This window comes from Meleagris gallopavo, chromosome 26, assembly GCF_000146605.3.
Source record: "Meleagris gallopavo isolate NT-WF06-2002-E0010 breed Aviagen turkey brand Nicholas breeding stock chromosome 26, Turkey_5.1, whole genome shotgun sequence".
Classification (NCBI taxonomy): Eukaryota; Metazoa; Chordata; class Aves; order Galliformes; family Phasianidae; genus Meleagris; species Meleagris gallopavo.
In genome coordinates, this window is record NC_015036.2 from 5,450,297 (window position 1) to 5,467,564 (window position 17,268).

The 17,268-nt window shown below is 57.4% G+C and overlaps 2 protein-coding genes across 7 annotated transcripts in view; one reads left to right on the forward strand and one right to left on the reverse strand.

Moving 5' to 3' along the window:
- Positions 1-1,296: 1,296 nt before the first annotated feature.
- Positions 1,297-17,268, reverse strand: part of TMPRSS13 (transmembrane serine protease 13) — an 18,754-nt gene continuing 2,782 nt past the window's right edge. For 3 of the 6 annotated variants that reach the window (XM_031556899.1, XM_031556898.1, XM_010723742.3), the window contains 13 exons: positions 9,277-11,461; positions 5,204-5,363; positions 4,886-4,987; positions 4,454-4,576; positions 4,239-4,368; positions 4,053-4,145; positions 3,932-3,975; positions 3,512-3,671; positions 3,257-3,429; positions 2,986-3,084; positions 2,621-2,856; positions 2,385-2,537; positions 1,297-2,301 (listed from right to left, as the gene is read on the reverse strand). In XM_031556899.1, coding sequence (XP_031412759.1) covers positions 2,287-2,301; positions 2,385-2,537; positions 2,621-2,856; positions 2,986-3,084; positions 3,257-3,429; positions 3,512-3,671; positions 3,932-3,975; positions 4,053-4,145; positions 4,239-4,368; positions 4,454-4,576; positions 4,886-4,987; positions 5,204-5,363; positions 9,277-9,297 — 1,509 coding nt within the window. In that variant the 5' untranslated portion in view covers positions 9,298-11,461 and the 3' untranslated portion in view covers positions 1,297-2,286. Of the gene's footprint in view, positions 2,302-2,384; positions 2,538-2,620; positions 2,857-2,985; positions 3,085-3,256; positions 3,430-3,511; positions 3,672-3,892; positions 3,976-4,052; positions 4,146-4,238; positions 4,369-4,453; positions 4,577-4,885; positions 4,988-5,203; positions 5,364-9,276; positions 11,462-17,268 lie in introns of all 6 variants that reach the window. The other 3 variants (XM_019622874.2, XM_031556900.1, XM_010723743.3) reach the window with 3 other exon arrangements.
- Positions 11,508-15,801, forward strand: IL10RA (interleukin 10 receptor subunit alpha). Its single transcript, XM_003212738.4, has 7 exons — positions 11,508-12,232; positions 12,991-13,111; positions 13,191-13,369; positions 13,465-13,631; positions 13,863-14,013; positions 14,143-14,267; positions 14,378-15,801. The coding sequence occupies exons 1-7, from the start codon at positions 12,172-12,174 to the stop codon at positions 15,248-15,250; spliced, it is 1,677 nt and encodes a 558-aa protein (XP_003212786.1). The 5' UTR covers positions 11,508-12,171; the 3' UTR covers positions 15,251-15,801.

Consider the following 17,268-nt stretch of genomic DNA (forward strand, 5'->3'; position numbering starts at 1 on the left):
AGAGGAGATGAAATCCATAGCAGAGGTGCAGCTCCTCTGTGCACTGAAATGGCCCCATTACCAGGAATACAGTTCCAAAAAGATCAGCCCTTATTGGCCTCCAATTTTTGTTTTATTCTTTTTCAAAAGATCTGTTTCTCCAGGACGCCATCTCAGGTGGCAATAAAACATTATGGGCTGCACACTCTGAGGAACAGAGATCCCAGAGAGCCTCTGTACAAATGCATGCCGGGTCTGTAACTCAAAACCCATTGAATTCCCTGCATAAAACAGGGGAGTCGTGCGGGGGCCCTACTCCTATTCCTTCTCATCTGTCATGAAAAAACATTGCTTTCCATAACCTACAGCCTGCAAAGACCAGAAAAGGAGCATTGTTTCCCCAGCCTCTGTTTTTAGCTGTGGTTTTAACTGTGGTTTTCAGTGCTATCCAAACAGCAGCAGCTGTTGGATGCAACGCGGCAGCTCCAGCTCCATGCACACCGTGCACACCCTGCCCAGCCCAGGGAACCCAAATCACCAGGTTCTGCAGGTCCCTCCCCTTCCTGAGCCTCAGAGACGTCGTAAAGAGAAACCGAACCATCCCTTGGCCCCCACACGCTCCCTTTGAAGGAGCTCACGGCCGTGGGAGGTTTCTGCAAAGCTTCTTAGAAAAGCTCCTTGAGGTTGGGCTGACTCAGTGTTTCCCAAAAGGCAGCTGATCACATTGAGGAGAGCAGCCACTGAGCACCGAGCTCTGGTCTGAGGGTGCTTTCTGCACACACACACAGCCAGACCAGAGCTGCTATCCCAAAATTCAATGGCAAACCGTGGCAAACCTTTTTCATACAGTGGGCTCTGGCAAGTGAGATGGGGCAGCAAGTTGCCCGCAGCAGCCCGTGCATCACAGCAGCATCTCAGCTTTGCAGGTGCTGCCTGCACACAGCTGGGGAGAGCAACATCTAGAAATGTCCAGAGCCTTTTCCCTGCACAAAGGGCTGCGTGTTGCCCTAGTCCCACCGGCAGTGCTGTGAGTTAGGAAACAGGCAGCCCAGCCCTGTCTGCACACCTGCATACACAGCAGTCAGGAAGCTCTGTGGGATGTGCTGCAGCACTGAGGCCTCTATTTGGGGTCAGCCCAGGAAAGAGAGGCAGGGCTCTGGGAGGGATGCAGGGCAGCCCCAGGCTATTTCAGAGAGTGCTGCTGAGCCCTGGCTAAGAGCTTCAGCCCCCACAGCTGGGGATGATGCAGAGGCATCTGCTCATCACAGGGCTCCCAGCTCCTGGGGCTCAGCAGCTCCCAAAGAACCATCTCTGCAGAGCACTACTGAAACATTTATTGAGAACAGTGTGGGGTAGCCAAGAGCACCAGGACCCCCTGCAGCTTGGGGTACAGCCTCAGCAGAGCAGCAGCCTGCCTCCATCCAGCGTGCACGCACCTCGACACATCTGCTCTGAGACACGGGCATTTGTGTGTCCTCTATGGACTGCGTGCAGCGCTGAGACAAAGAAATCCGGCACCTGGCACTGGCCACGGAGCTGGGAGATGCTGGGGCTAGCATGGGGCTGGGTGCTACTCTATATCTTGCTCTGTCCTGAGCTTCACCTGCTGCTGGCTTCTGTCATGTGTCACAGAACAGCCCTGCTACCCCCAGGATAAGAACAGCCCTACACTGCTGCCCAACCCCTGCCCAGGGCAGGCAGGGAGCTGAGAGTGGCTGCACAAAGTCCCAGTAGTGTGTGCTTCCAGGGCATAGAAAAATAAATAAATGGGTGTTTCTCTGCTGGGGAAGCACTTCATTTAAAAAACACTTCCTAAATCCATATGCAAATGTGAGAGCAACCACCGTTCCTCCTCCCAGCAGGTGCTTCAGCTGCCCCATGGGGCTCCCCTTTGCTCAGCTGTGCCTGCAGCGAGCAGAGGAAGGGGCTCACTCACCACAGGCACCTGCAGCTTTCTGCTCCTGGCTTCCAGTTGCAGGGATGGGCAGCAGCCCCACATCTTCTGGTTGTGCCCACATTCAAGGACACACGGTCCTGGCAACTCTGTTTGCAGGCCACAGCTGAGACGGCAGCTCCAAGTGGGCACATCCAGCACAGACTGAGCCCCGGACAGAGACATCTCCATGTCCTCAGCAGGACCGAGGTGTTCTGCAAGTGCTGCATTGTCACAGTCCAGGCAGCTGCAGGTCCCCAATTGCATGAGCAGCCCAGAGGAGCAGGGACAGCAGCTGGTACACCGTGCCCTGGTGGCAGGGGGAGCAAGGGGCCGGTGCCAGCCGGTGCTGCTGCACAGGTTCCAGCCTGGCTTCAGTTGTTCTCACTCTGCAAGGGGTAGATAGCAGGGGTAGGGATGAGGCACGGGGCCAGGTTGGACCCACTCCTCTCCCTCCACGCCCCAGTCTCACCTCCATTTTGCTGTAGATCCAGCCGAGGAGTTTCGTCACACGTGTGTAAACCCCAGGCTTGTTCTTCTGGCCGCATCCCGTCCCCCAGCTCGTCACGCCAGCCACGTACCAGCGGCCGTTGTCCTCGCACACCAGGGGCCCCCCACTGTCCCCCTGCCACCGAGGGGGCAGAGCGGTGATGAGAGCAAGCAGAGGGCATCCCTGCCTGTCCCCAGGCACAGCCCTGCCCCGCTCACCTGGCACGCATCCTTCCCCCCCTGCAGGTACCCAGCGCACATCATGCGCGGGGTCAGGTAGCCCTCGTACACCTTGTCACTGTTGCAGATCTTGTAGTCGATGAGTTTGACTTCTGCCTCCCTCAGCTTTGGGGAGGTGTTATCTGCAAGGCAGGAGGAGCCGTCGGGCAGGGCCAGCCTCGGCCCCCCGCTGTAGGAGGGAGCAAGCTGCTGCTTCTCGCACACCTTCTGCAGAGCTGCACGGGCAGGAGAGCGCCTGCTGTGTGTCAGCTCTGCATGGCACGGCCCTCACACACCCCGCAGGAACGCGCACGTGGGGTGTGCATGAGCTCTGGAGCAGCCGGCATCCTCCCTCCCTCCCTCACCTTCGTTCTCCCTGGTTTTCCCAAAGCCGGTGATGAAGCAGGACCTGCCGGTCTGGAACCGCTGGCCATGCATGGGGAGGCAGGCTGGTCGAACCTGAGCTGGATGAAAACCAGAGGAGAGAGAGATGAGTCACTCGACAGCAGAACAACAGCACAGTCACCCGCCCTGCAGCCAGGGTGGAGCGTGGGCTGCAGGAAGCGCTCCCCTCCGAGCTGACCCCGTGGGGTCCCACAGCCCCCAGGACCACCCCCACCCACCCAGTCCTGCCACCTGAGAGCGTCAGCGGCCGGGAGAGCTTCATGAGAGCAATGTCATAGTCGTCGTGGTCATCGCTGTAGTTGGAGTTGATGATGACCTGGGAGACGGGGATGCCCTCCATGGGCTGCTTGAGGTCCGACACCCCGCCGTACACCTTCCAGTCATCGAGGATCTTCATGCTGTTCCTGGGCACGGGGGGGAGGCAGTGGGGATGAGACACACAGCCATGCCCAGCGCCAGGGCTGCTGGATGCAGAGCAGCACTCACATGAAGAAGCAGTGCGCGGCGGTGAGCACCCACTGCGCATCGATGATGGTACCACCGCAGATGTGGACGGGTCCGTACTGCACGCTGACCTGCCAGGGCCATTTGCTCACCGAGGTTTCCTTCCCTCCGATGATTCGGCCTGAAATCCTCTGCCCACACGCTGCAGGAGAGAGCAGAGGGCTGAGAGAAGGAGTAAGCCAAGAGGCTGTGCACAGCGCATCCCCACCACTGCAGTCACCAGCAGTGCTTGGCGCAGCATGCATGGGGCTGCAACCTTCATTGTTTTGTATTACCCAGAATATTCTGCTGGAGAACACCCTCCTTGCCCAACCCATCACAAAGATGGGAAGAAAATCCTTCCAAGCATTTGCTTGGCCTTGCCTGCCCTTGTCCTCCTGCCTTGCTGGACAGCCCGCTTACTTGTACACCGCAGGGAGACGAATTTCCCTGTCAAACACTGGGAGCTGTGGGAGAGAAGAGGGGGACACACATCAGCCCCAGTCTGACCCCCAGCTCGGGGTGGCAGGGGGCTGCCCACTACCTGTTGAGGCTCTGCTGGATGGTGTCCCGCTCATCTGTCACCGTGAGGCTCTTGCCAGAGACGTGCAGGGGGATGTATTCTGTCTGCGACGCACTGGGAGAGAGGAGGTGAGACAAAAGCGTTGGGCAAAGCCTCCCCAGGGTAAACCTGCAACGCTGGGGCAAAGATTGGGGCAGGAAGGATTACTTCTGGAAGCCCAGCTGCCGGCAGGTCTTTCTAGAGAAGGACTCGTCCCAGGCGCTGCTGCATACCGGGAGCCACTGGCTCTCAGCGCTGGAGTAAACGTGGAGCAAGGACCGGTCGGAGCTGAACCGCACTGCGGGGACGGAGGGGGGTCAGCAGCACCCGGCGCTGCGGGGCTCCCATCGCCCGGACACGGCGCTCCCGTGCTGCTGCCTTACCGCAGCCCAGCTCGTCGCTCCTCTGGGAGCAGTCCACCACGCCGTCACAGCGCACCGGGTTGTCCTTGCAGGTCTCGGCGGGCTCCTTGTACACGATGCCGGTCTGCGACCGCCAGAACATAACTGGGGACGAGCGCGTGCTGCGGTGAGGCTGGGTCCAGACTGCCACGGACGACCCCCATCCCCGCCCTCAGCAGCTTGGTCGCAGGGTTTGGATTCCGAAGGGCCGCAGAACCAGGGCAAGGCTGGCGGCACCAAGCATCTCCCTACGCCCTCCCGTCCACCAGATGTCAGGAAAACTCAGAAAATGGGAAGCGCGCATCTCTGCTCCGCCTCCCGACCCTCCCCTGCAAGGTGCCGGCCCGGCAGCCGCCCTCCCAGCCCGCTGCCCCCCCGCCCAGCCTCACGCAGCGGGATGAGCCCGGCACTCACACAGCAGGATGAGGGCGACGATCAGCACGATGAGGACGGAGACGCAGAAGATGAGCGCGAGCCGCCGCTGGCTCATGCAGGGAGCTCTGAACATGGAGGATCCTGGCAGCGGGACGGGGACCGAGTCAGGGGGAGCACAGCCTCCTCGAGGCACCAGACCCTGTCCTGGACTTCAGCATGTGCCGCTCTCCCCTCGCACCCCCAGGAAACCCCACCCCTATGCCCGCAGCAGCGCACGATGCATTTTCTCCTTCCATCCCTTCTTCAGGAGAGACCAGGAACGGGCTGAACCCAGGGCGCAAACCACCATCATCTTACGTGTGCTCTCACAGGCCGTGCACGGGACCGGGGCCGGGATGGAATCGGGGCTGTAGGGCTTGAAGCTGATGCCAAGGACGTTCTCCCGAGGCTGCGGGGGCCGGATGCTGAAGATGCTGCTGGCTGCGGAGGCATGGAGGGAGCTGGGCGATGCCGTGGTCTATGTGAGCAGAGGGCTGTGTTACGGCAGTGGCCATCGCCCACTGCCCTATGCAAAGCTCTCAGCACCCCGCTGGCACAGCTGAAAGCCTCTTTGCCACAAAGTTTTTCCCTTTTCGGAGGCTGCTGGCCAAATTTTCCAAATGGCTTCCATCGGAGCCATCAGACGGGTGTTTGGCATCAGGTCAGCCACACCATGGCCCAGTTCCATGGGGCTAATGCCCCAATTTATGCATCTATCTTTAATTAGCCATTTGAAAAATACAGCGCAATTTCCAACTGTTATTTAGTAATACTTAATAATCAGTGTTTTCCAAGCCCTGAAACATCCTGCAGACTGGAATGCTGTTCTGCAGTTATGTCACTCCTGACCTGTGAATTTGCAGAAGAATATGTATTTGTTTCCGTTCCTCCAGATACTCTCCCCCAGTGCTTCCCCAGCTTCGACCAGCTCCACAAGCAAAGCCTCTCATTTTCCTTTGAAGCAGAGACCTCACATGCACACAGCCCGCAAGGAAAGTCATTTCCTCTGCCATTGTCATTTCATTTGCAAAATCTCAAACCTCTTTGGCAATGAGAAGTGACCGTGTGCCTTCTGGAGGCTGTGCACTGCTCCCAGCAGATTCTCCTCCCCTCCTGGTGCCAGCTTCCTCAGCTTGCACTGTGCTGCTCAGTGAAGCCACCCACCAACTACTGCCAGGCAGAATTTTGACTGCATCCCTACACACAGCGTCACCGCTGCACCATCAAGGGGGTCTACAGAGGAGCGTGCATCCATTGGCAGCACAGTGCCCACCTCCAGGGACCGCTGTGCCCATCAGGAGCTGGGATTTAGCACATCCCTTCACAGCCCTGCAGCTGCTGGGATCACATTTCTCCATCATTGGGAGCTCCTGGGTGCAGGGCACAGTGTGGTGCTGGCAGAGCTCTGGGCACTGCTTCCACACTGCCCCTTCTACCTGGATTCTCCCTGCCCTCGTGCTTCCTGCTGGGAGCCCAGGGCCCTAATGAGCACATCAGGATCCTGCTTAGGCTCATGCTTTGTAAATATGGCTGTGCCCTTTCTTGCAATGCAGCAGTGTCACTTCCTGGGCATTATCCCCTGAGTCACTCACCTGGTGTGGCCACGCACAGGGTCTGCCATGGATTGGGAACCCCATGCGAGGGGAAAACACCTCTGGAACAGCCCCCTCTGAGCCCAGGCACAGCACCCAGGGTGCTCAGCACAGCACTGCTGACATCTCCTCCCACCAGGAGCCACCTCCCACCCCACAGCATCACCCACCACTGCCCTGACCCACAGCGGAAACCTGAGACCTTTCCCAGGCAAATTTCCTCCCACACACAGATGAAGTTCTGCTAAATGCCAGTGCCAATTGTATTAGTGGGTATCTGCAAGCTATCACCACGTCTGCTATCTCTCTTTGAACCCATCCAGCGGGGAGACGAATGTTTCACTTATCAGATCAGCCAAGGCCAAACATCAGCGTAGCACTGCAGAACAGCCCCACTCCAGGCACGTGAAAGCATTTCCAGCTCTGGGTTACAAACATCTCACACGAATATCTACATAACACTATAGGTTAAATTGCTCTTACTATTGCTTTGCAGAAAGCACGTGGCCTTTCTTATACTGTTGGACTATTAGTTACCCATTTCCTCAAAAGTCTAAAGTCCGAACATTGTTTTAAGCTCTATCACAGGAGCTAACCAACCCTTTATCACGGTGCCCAGCAACCAGCACAACTAGTTACTGTTGGGTGACCACTGGAGCAGAGAGCAAACAGCAGCAGCTTTACAGGGATGGTATTTCTGCCAGAAGCTACCACTTGTGGCCACAAAGCCTTTACTCATCCTCTGTTGGCTTTTGAACAGAAGTCAGACTCAGAGCAATGACTCTCTCACACATGTGGCTGTGGTTTGAGACATTTTTCTGTCGTCCTCTCAGCAAATGTTCCACCTGCTGTGAGAGCATTTAGCACTGCTATGGGTTTAAGCCTAGAAGTCATGTAAGCAAGCAGGGATCAGTGACTTCTTTGGCATGGGCAAAGCCTGAGCTGCAGGGAGCAGAGGACCCGCAGCACAGCCCATGGCTGACCCTGTTTGCACAGACAACACCTTCACCCTTCTCAGCTCAGCTCTGCATCGCATCTTTGGGCATCCCATCCCATCCACACTGCAGCCCAGACTCCACGCACTGACTCCAGCTCGAGGCTCTGCCTGTGATGACACTGCCAAATCCACACCAGGAGGTCACAAATCCCAGGGAAAATCCCAGCACCGTGGAGCTGGGCTGGATCCAGGTGGGATGGGGAAGGAAGCGAGAGCAATTGCTGGCAGTTTCGGAGTGGGAGGGAGAGCAGAAGCCAGGTGGCACCTGTGGTGTTGCAACAGGAGCCGAGGCCCAGCAGCATCTCAGAGGAGCAGGAGGAGCAGCAGCCACCCAGAAAATCAGAGCACTGAGAGGGGCTGGAGGCAGTCTGCCTTAACCAAGCGGCAGGAGCTGCCCAGGCAGGAGATCATCTTTCTCAGCTAAGCTCACTGCTGTTGCGCAGGGAATCATCTTCCACCTGTCAGCAGAGTGCTGTGTCCTGTGCCAGAGCAGCTCTGAGAGCTGACAATGGGGACATTGTCCCCATGCCCCTGGGGTGAGCCCTCCTGTGCCTGCAGGTGTCTGCAGTCCCTACGCAGCCTCATGTTCCCATGAAGCGCACAGCAATGCCGGCCCGGATCTGAGCCCCCAGCTCAGCCCAGCTGCAGGGAGCCGGATGCTGTACAGGGGGCAAGCATAGGGAAGTGAAAATCCTAAAGCACACAAGGGACATTTTGCAAGCGTGGGTGACAAGCCATTGAGTCAGCCCCACCGGGCCAGGGCCAGGTTGCCATATACCAGAGTGAGGAGCCCTTCAGGCAGAGATCAGAAATTGGTGCAGGGGGTGAGTAAGAACTGCTCAGTCAATTCCAGAGATGGGCAAACTGAGGCACGGACAGTTGAAGTGAGGATGGTACCTGGGATGGCCCATATAATCCAAGCCACATTCAGGTGACCCAGTGGAGATATCCAGTACTGAGTAATATTCTCCATGTGCAGGCATCCAAATCCCAGCCCCACTGTCACCGTGGTGCTCCTGCCTGCTCTGGGTGACACGGTTAGCCGGGATCACACAGCACAGCAGTGCTGGAGGCAGGCAAGCAGAGCTCGGGGCCTTGCAAAAAGGGACAGAGCTGCAGGCAGCCCTGTATGGAAACGAGCTCCAACCCAGGCTGCCTTGGGGGCACCTTCACTTCCACTACCACGTCCTCTCCAGCCCCATCCCTGCAGCCCTGCGGACATCACAGCGCAGCTCAGCGCAGTAATTACTGCCTCTTCCGGGAGGGCTGAGCCCCGTGACAGCCGGGGATGTTTTGCTCATGACGGGATGCTCACTGCACCTTGGGGGGGCCCAACAGCTGACAGAGAGCCGGCCCTTAGCAACCCGGCCCTGAGCAACCCAGACCCTAAAGAATGGGGGGAAAATACCAAGAAAGTGGGTCAGGAAGGGCTGCCAAGGCCACCTGCATGCTGCCGGTGTTCTTGCATCCTGCCCTGCTCAGCAGCCTACCCTCAGCTGGCCTCCATCCTTGCAAATCCACTGGAGCCACGGATCCCTCAAACATGTGAAAGCAGTGGGGCTGAGAGGCCCTGACGGCCCCTCTGACAGCATGGAGTGAAGATGCTGGTGGCACTCAGCCTCTTCCTCCCCTCTCCACATCCCCATGGCAGAGCCTCCCGGTCCTTCCCCCCACCAGCACTCCCTGCCCAGGGGAACAGGGAGGCAGAAAGCAGCCCTAAAACACCCAAAGTGAGCGACTCACACAGGCCTCAGAGCAAACCCCAGCCAGCTCCAGATCCCAATTTTCTTCCCGTGCCTTACCGGAGAGATTTTCCCTTCCATGGGCCGCTGCGGGGCTGGGCTGGGAATCACAGCTCCGGCACAGCCATTCCCTGCTGCGGAGCGAGGTCAGGTCCGCGGGGACGGGGCAGGATCTGTTTGGTGAGCGGGTTTGTACGTCAGTGCCAGCACGGAGGAAACCAGTCGGACCTGCTGCCCAGCTCCACCGCTGCCTGTTTCCCAACTGCTGCAGGCACAGCGTGCAAAACACCTGCCTCTGCGCCCTGGGAGGAACGTGGCTATGGATAAAGGCTGGTGAGGTGAGGGTTGGCCATGGGGAGAGTGGGTGCCAGCTGGGCAGCCAGGCATTGGGGCTGCCAATAGCTCCTCTCTGCAGCTTGATCACTCGCAGTTCTGTCCTGGATGGGGATTGCAGGGGGCGTATGCCCCAGCAACAGAACACAGAATCACAGAATCACAGAATCACCAAGGTTGGAAAAGATCTTCAAGATCATCCTGTCCAATCATCCACCTATCACCAATGTACTCACTAAACCATGTCCCTCAACACAAAACCCCTCGTGTGTGGGGTCAGGGTGATCGAAGTGTCACAATACCTCATTGGAAAGGATGTGAAATGTCATCTTTGTTCTTAGAGATGGCAGGGACCAGCAGGGACATCCCAGCTTGTAGCGTGCCAAGCCTAAAGCCCTCCCCATTTCATTGGCCCAGCTTGGGGTGGGGAAACTCCATCCCTCCACCTGTCCAGGGCTGCCCACCTGACCCCCTGCTCCTGGGCACACTACATTCCCCATTTTCCTCCAGCAAGGCCTGGCTGGAGCAGACCTTTTCCTGCACCCTGCCTGACAAGTCCACTTTCAACATAAATTTCTCAGTGGGTGATGTTCATTTCTAGGGTTTCTGAGCAACCCCTGGCATGCAGCACCATCCTCTCCTGTTTGCACACACAGAACTGAGAGCATTTGGCTGCTTTCTGCAGCTGCCCTGTGCCATGCCCTGCAGGGTGTAAAGCAGAGGGAACAACGTTGCCCCCAGTGCCCCAGCTCTGACACTTCTGAGTTGCAGCTCTCAGGAGGCAGCTCTGCAGCTCCAGGAATGATGCCTTGCTGGAACTCACTCTCCGTAGGTGGCTCTGTAGAAAGAGCAGGAGTGGAGCTGGGGCACCTGTTGCTCCCAGTGCTACGGATGCCCTCTCAGGAACAGCTTCTGGAGAAAAGCTGCGGTGCTTCTTTGACTCAGGTGCTTTCCAGGTTGGTAAAAACACTATGCAAAGCTTAGTCAATTGTTTTTAAGATGGAAAGGAAACTCAGCAGTACTTTTGAGTGCTGATTTGACCTATGAACTCAAAACCTCTCCACCCAACACTGCAAGAGTTGAAAGGCTGAAAGTCTGCTCTTTTCTCTCCGGTTTTATCACAGTGCTCTGATGGCCAGCAGCACCCAGGGTGAGTGCAGAGCTCAGCTGTGGTTTCCCCGAAATGCTTTGAGATGAAGGTAGCAGAGCAGCCACAGCCGAGCAGTGTTTTGGAGGGGATAGAAGAGCAGCAGCAGGAGGAGCATCCTCAGCAGCACCCACATGTGCCAGGTCTGCACCCCGTGGTGCTGTCCCTAACACAATACCTGGCAGTGCTGAGGTGGCTGCACTGCTCCTGAGGCTTTCAGAATGAACCTCCAGCTGCGGTCCTTTCTCCTCAGACTGTTTTGTTTTCCCCTAAATCACAAGCCACATGACGGACTGCAGTTTGTCTTTTCCAGCAGGTTCCCTCCTTCCTCATTTTCTGGTCCCACTACTTTTGTTTTTCATGTCTTTACATGAAATATGGGCTGTGTGTGATGGGCTGCACCTCATCTCAGCATTTCCAAATTCTGTCCCTGCCAGCTGTGACTCAGGGGCTGACAGCAGGTGATGGAGCATCAGCTGCCACCCAGGAAAACAAAGCCTAGCTGGGCACAGCCATGGAGCAGGGCTGCTGCCACCTCCCTGCCAAGACCTGGGTGCTCCTGGTTGCTGCAGGATGCCCAGGATTTGTGCTCTGTGAACCAAGGCTTTGTGGTGTCCAAATACTCTCAGTTTCTCTTGTACATTTTATGCATGACCTTTACACCAGCTCCCCATTGGGAAATTCCTCTTCTCAAGACGAATCACACTTCATCACATGGGTTTGCAGAGCCTCCAGAAAAGCCTTCAAGCTCTCCTGTCGTTTAGCCTGCCAGAAGGGAAAGCAAAGCCATCTCAGCCTTGGCCCTCAGGCCAATGTCACCACCAGGCAGAGTACAGCCCTGGGGCCCTGGGTACAGCCCATGGCTCGCTCCAGAGCTGAGCCCTGTCTCTTGCAGTGCCTGGACCATCCTTACGCATCGGGGTGCGCAAGGTGCACAGCAGGCAGGGGATGGTCACCCACCCCCAGAAACAGGGAATGGGAGCCAGGAGATGTAGGGAAGGGAGGGAGCAGCAGTCCCGGGCTGTGGGACTGGCCATGGCCTGTTTGGTGAGGGACATTGGCCCTGGGGGTACTGTGGGACTGCTGCTGCGCTCAGCGATGCCCCTGTGATGTGTTGTCAAGGTGCTGCTGCGCTGTGCTTTGAAAATCTAATTGAACAGGGAGGCAGACAAGTGACATGTTCCTATTTTCACTTTCTTGGCAATGTACCGCTTATTTGGAAAAGCCCCCAGCACTCCCGCCTGGGGCTGCTGGCAGGAAATGCCCAGCCTTGCGCAGAGAGCTGAACGGTGCTGAGTGGGTGGACAGCGAAGAAAAGTGGAAGTCACAGCACAGCTACTTTCCTCCCACTGCGCTAACTCCTCCGAGACGTCACTAAGCCAGCCTCCGGGGGGAAAAACAAGCGCTCACAGCCCGCCCGGCTCAGCACACACCCGGCTCTCCAGCCCAGCACCTGCGGAGGATGCGCATCTGACATGGCCCTCTGCGCTGCCCTGGCCCTGTGCGTGGCTCTGCTGCTCGCTCAGACAGCGCATGGTAAGTGCCCCATGCCCCTGCCCTGGGGGCTCCTCCTCACCCCCACGCTGAGCCCACAGCACCGGGGATTGCAGCTGGGGAGGCACACGGGGGGAGCGGCACACGGGGATGTTGTGGTGGGGCCCCATGGCTTCGGAGTGCTTTTGGAACACCAGCCCCTCACCTGCTCTCATCCTTACCTGTGAACCTGAAGCCTTCTGAGCACTCAGACCCCTTTGAGCACTCAGACCTTGCTTACCACAATGCGTTCAGGCTGTGGGGCCTCGTGTTACTGGTGCCCGGTTGCTGGCGCACACTGCGGGCAGCTCAGCTCCGGCGCTCGGTGTTTGCTGGCTGACAGCAGTGGTGAGGGGAGCGAGCACAGAGAGAGCGACAGATGTTATCGAGTGGTGTTTTGCTGCCAGGTTACAATACCGAAATTCAGGCAGGAGGTGTGAAAAAGTCTATTTTTTTCCCCAGCAAGTAGATGAGCAAAACAGGAAGGCTGAATCCAAACAGAGTGCTTGCTAGCGAGCAGCAGCACTTGAGGGAGCAGACAAAAGAGAGAGGAAAGAAGTGAGGTTCTCTTGCCTGGGCTCTCTCTGTAGGAGAGAGGAAGGGAAACTGAATGAGTAAATGCTGGAGCCTAGGATTGTTCTGGGGAAATCCCTGTGCCAGGGCTGAGCCTGTGGCTCATCGGGGCCAGCAGAGTTTCTGTGGCTATGGACCAGGTGAGGTGGCCCTGTTTGGGAGCCCAAGCTGATGGCTCCATCCTGCAGGTGAGCTGCAGTTAAAGCCCACGCGTGTACGCTTCGTGGCGGAGATGTTGCACCACCTGCTGCAGTGGGAGCCAGGCCGTGATGCTCCCAGCGATGTCTGCTATGATGTGGAGCAAAAAATGTGAGTACAGTGCCCTGGGGGTGCAGCAGGGACAGTCAGTCCTTCAGCACTGCGCTCACCCCGGGTGCTTTCCTGGCAGCTATGGCACTGACAGCCCCTGGACCGCCATCCCGAACTGCATGAAGATCCGTGGGCACAGCTGTGACCTCACCTACTACACCCTGGATCCCTCCCTGCGCTACTATGCTCGGGTGCGAGCTGTGCTTGGGAACCAGACATCTGACTGGAAAAGGACCAATGCCTTCTCCCCGCAGGAAGGTAGGTCAGCACCCACTCCTATCCTCAAATGCTCCAAAGCCATTGGAGATGCATGAGGACCCTCCATAATACTCCTGAACCTCCCCTCTCTGCAGCCAGCCTGCGCCTGTCTGGCCACAGTCTGGCCGTGATGGACAACAGCATCCATGTGAAGCTGCAGCTGCTGCTCCGGGCAGGGAACCTCACTGTGAAATATGATGACATCCAGAAGCACGCGAGGCGGTACCGGGTGTACATCCGGAGGGCGCAGGACAACCAGACGGTGAGCATCGGTCCTCCATCCGAGTTAACAGAGCCAGAACATTGCAGATATTTCTCTGTACTGCTTACTGTCGCGGGTCCTCCAGCTCCCTCCCTCCAGAGGGATTTGGGGTCTGGCTGCTGCCAACAGCTCTGCTAAGCACTGGGGGGCTTTCTCCAGGGAATGGAGGAGGAGAAGGGAGCAGACCATGGGGCCCAGCTCTTGGGTACCAGCTGTGCTCTCTCATTGCAGTATGAAGTGTGGGAGACCGCCTCAGAGTTCCACATCCACAACCTCTTCTGGAACACTGAGTACTGCATCAGTGTGGAGCCCGACGTGGCCAGCCGGCACATCCCTGCCACGCGCACCGCTGAGCAGTGCGTCACCATTGGCCACAGAGACAGTAAGGATGGAGTGGGGCTGGAGGAGCATTGTGGACCCTGGGGGGAGCTGTGCCTGTTGTGGGGTTTCCAAGCAATGTGTGCTGTGGGACCTGCACTTCAAACTCACCTAGGCACATCCTCTCTTGCAGGAAGTGCAGAACTCATCCCCATCACTGTCAGCTCCTTTGCCATTGTACTCTTCCTTCTGGGCATCCTGGGGGCTCTGCTGGTCTGCATGTACCTAAAGAAACCCATGAGGCCACCATCTGTCCTGGTAAGGCAGCGGGCACACAGTGCCCTTTGTGGCTGCTGCAAGGGATGGGAGAGGCAAGCCACGAGCAGGGATGAAGCAGGGCTCATTCTCCTATTTTCTGTCCCACCCAGAAATCCTTCATAAAGCAGAGCTCGCTCTGGATGGAACAGGAGACCTCATCCTCAGGGAGCACAGATGCAGTGCAGCAGTTGTTCCTGTGCCAGAAGGAGCCCCAGCACCATAGTGCCCTCAGCACCACAGGCACAGCCCAGCCACCAATAGAGAAGAGCAGCCTGCTGCCAGCATGGCCCAAGGAACAGGCAGCAGGGAGCAGGGACAGCAGCTGCACCAGCACAGACAGTGGCATCTGCCTGCATTCTTCCTCCTCATCCTCATCCTCATCTTCCTCCTCCAAGCTGTGCCACTCTGAGAACCGTGGCTACAAGCAGCAGCTGCCCGTTGGTGATGACAGTGGTGTGGGCTTGGAGAGACCTGCTGGGAGCCTCATGGAAGCTACGCATGGAGCAGAGCCTGACTTCTGCCCCACCACCGGGCAGGACAGCCCACAAGAGGTGGAGTTCCGTGGGTACCTGCAGCAATCCAAGGGCATGGTGGAGCTGAGGCAGGGGCAAGCTGATGGGGAGACACTCTGGGCCTGTGCAGGAGCCCAGTGGGGCCCCGCTGGCACCAACATTGTGCTGGATATGGGCTGCACAGAGCTGCCGGTGTCCAAAGGGTACCTGAAGCAATCCTCTCCTGAGTGTCCGCACAGTCACACCCCAGTCCTTGCTGCCCCGGGGTCCCCTGTGCTGACTTATGGGGCTCCCCTGGCCTCCAAGGCCAGCCCTGAGATCCTGAAGGTCTCCCTCGACCTGGGCATCTTCGACACTGACCTGATGGGGACGCTACCCCTCATCTCCAGCCTCAGCTCTGACGACTGGCTCACAGTGCAAGCCAACCCGCTGAGCATGCTCAGCAGGGACAGCAAGGACAGCCACCTGTGAGCCCCCTGTGACCCTGACACCACTACCTCTCACCACGGCTCCTTTGGAGCAGACACTGGATAAGCTACCACCGACCCCTGAATGTCAGCTCACCGACCTGAGCACAACCTTGGCAGTCTCACCCAGAGCCACTGGCATCGCTACAGCTGGGGCAGCTTCCCACCAACCCAGCACAGCCAGCACCCTGATGACACTAATGGGACATGGGGATGGGCTGTGCTGGACCACCAAGACCGAGGACATGCACCAGCTCCATGGCACAGAGCACAGCCCTGGCTTTGGGCTCCCTTTTCCATGTTTCCATCTTCCACTTCCCCTTCCTGCAGGCACATGGTCGGTGCCACCCGAACCTTTCACAACACTGATACCAAAAGTGCAGCACAGCACCACGTCAGCTTTCTCTGTGCTGCTGCAGGGACTCCCACCCTGCAGCTGCCCTCTGAAAGAGCCAGGGATTCCTTCAGCCCTACAGAGCCTGCAGCCCCATGCCAGTGAGCCCAGCAGCGCCCGCCGCGCACTCAGCACGACAGTCGATATTCTGCCATTTTATGTACAGAATACTATTTATTCTATTTAATTTGTAAATACAGAAGGGGATGAAGCATTTATTTCTTTTGCTCCACTCATCATTTCTCCTCTTCTAAGGCCTGGTTGTGCTTTCTGTTCTCAAATACGGGCATTCTCCCACAGCAGACAACAACAGTGTGCTTTCCCTGGGGCTCAGATGCACTCTCCGCACTGCAGGGGAACCACTGCAGCCCCTGCGGGTGCCCCAATCCCCCTCCTTCCTCTTCCACTATTTCTTTTTTCCTTTGTAGGTTGGGGGTTTTTTGTCTTTTTTCTTTTTTTCCCCTTCTCTATTCTTTTTTTTGGTTTCGACTTCCTCTGAAAAACGGAGTCGTCAGAAAGAAGCGTGAGGTTTCTGTGCTCCTGACGTCAAGCTCTGTGGCCGTCCCCAGGGCTGTGCTGGGCGCTGCCGGTTCCCACTCACCGTGGGAGGCTCCAGCAGGCTGCAGCTGTGGCAGAGGGACACCACGTTCCCTCCCCGCCTCAGCAAGCTCTCCTTTCAGTGAAACAGATGCCTTTGCCAGAAAACCACACGCTTTGGCTTTGAAAGCGGAGAGCACGGACAACCCCTTTGGCTCCGGGAAACTACAGGCGCTCACATTTTCCTCGTTGAAGTCACAGCTCAATATGCTGAGATGTTTCTCTTCCATTCCTTCTGCAAAAAGCTCTTTCCTCTCCCTCCCCCTCCACACAGTGCGTAGCATCGTGTCTCAGCCCCTTGCTCTGGAGGGGGCTGCTCCTGTAAATACCTTTTTCCTCCCCAGCGCCGATGCCTGAATGCATTTCCAATGATGCTCCAACATTTCCAAAGCATTTCCAACAAATCCTCCACCCACCGAGCCCCGTACCCAGGGTGCGAGGCACTGAGGGGATGGAGGCACAGAGGGCAGCCCAGAGAGGGGCAGAGCCATGCTGGGCACAGAGGTGTCCCATACAGCTCAGCCTCATGGGGACCTGTCCTGCTGTGCCCAACAGCCCGGCACTGGGCTGCTGAGACCCAGAAAGCCTCGAGGAAACCCACTGGGGATTTCTGGACTGTTCTCTTGCACAGTCAGTACAGACTGAAGAAATTTCCATATTGGCGCAGTTCCTTGACTGAGGGAAGTCTGAAATTCTCTCATTTCCTTACAGCGTTTTCCCCTCTTGCACAGTCAGCCATCCATTTCTGTGGCTCCTTGCCACATATTTGGGCTGATTCCTTGGGTTCCTGCTCCAAGGTCTGATGGGCAAACCAGGGTCCCGAGCACTGGGATGTCAGATCAGTGGGGAACATAGGGTTGCTTTGCTCTGCAGGGTGGGTGCTTGGGATGAAGCAGTGCCCTTTTTCCGGCACTTCAAGAGAAGGAGGCTGAGCCCATGCCCAGCAGCGGCCCTCATCCAGTCCTGCCCAAGGCCAAAAGGGGCAGAGAAGGAAACACAGCAGAGAGAGAATGGAGAAGCTCAATTAAAAA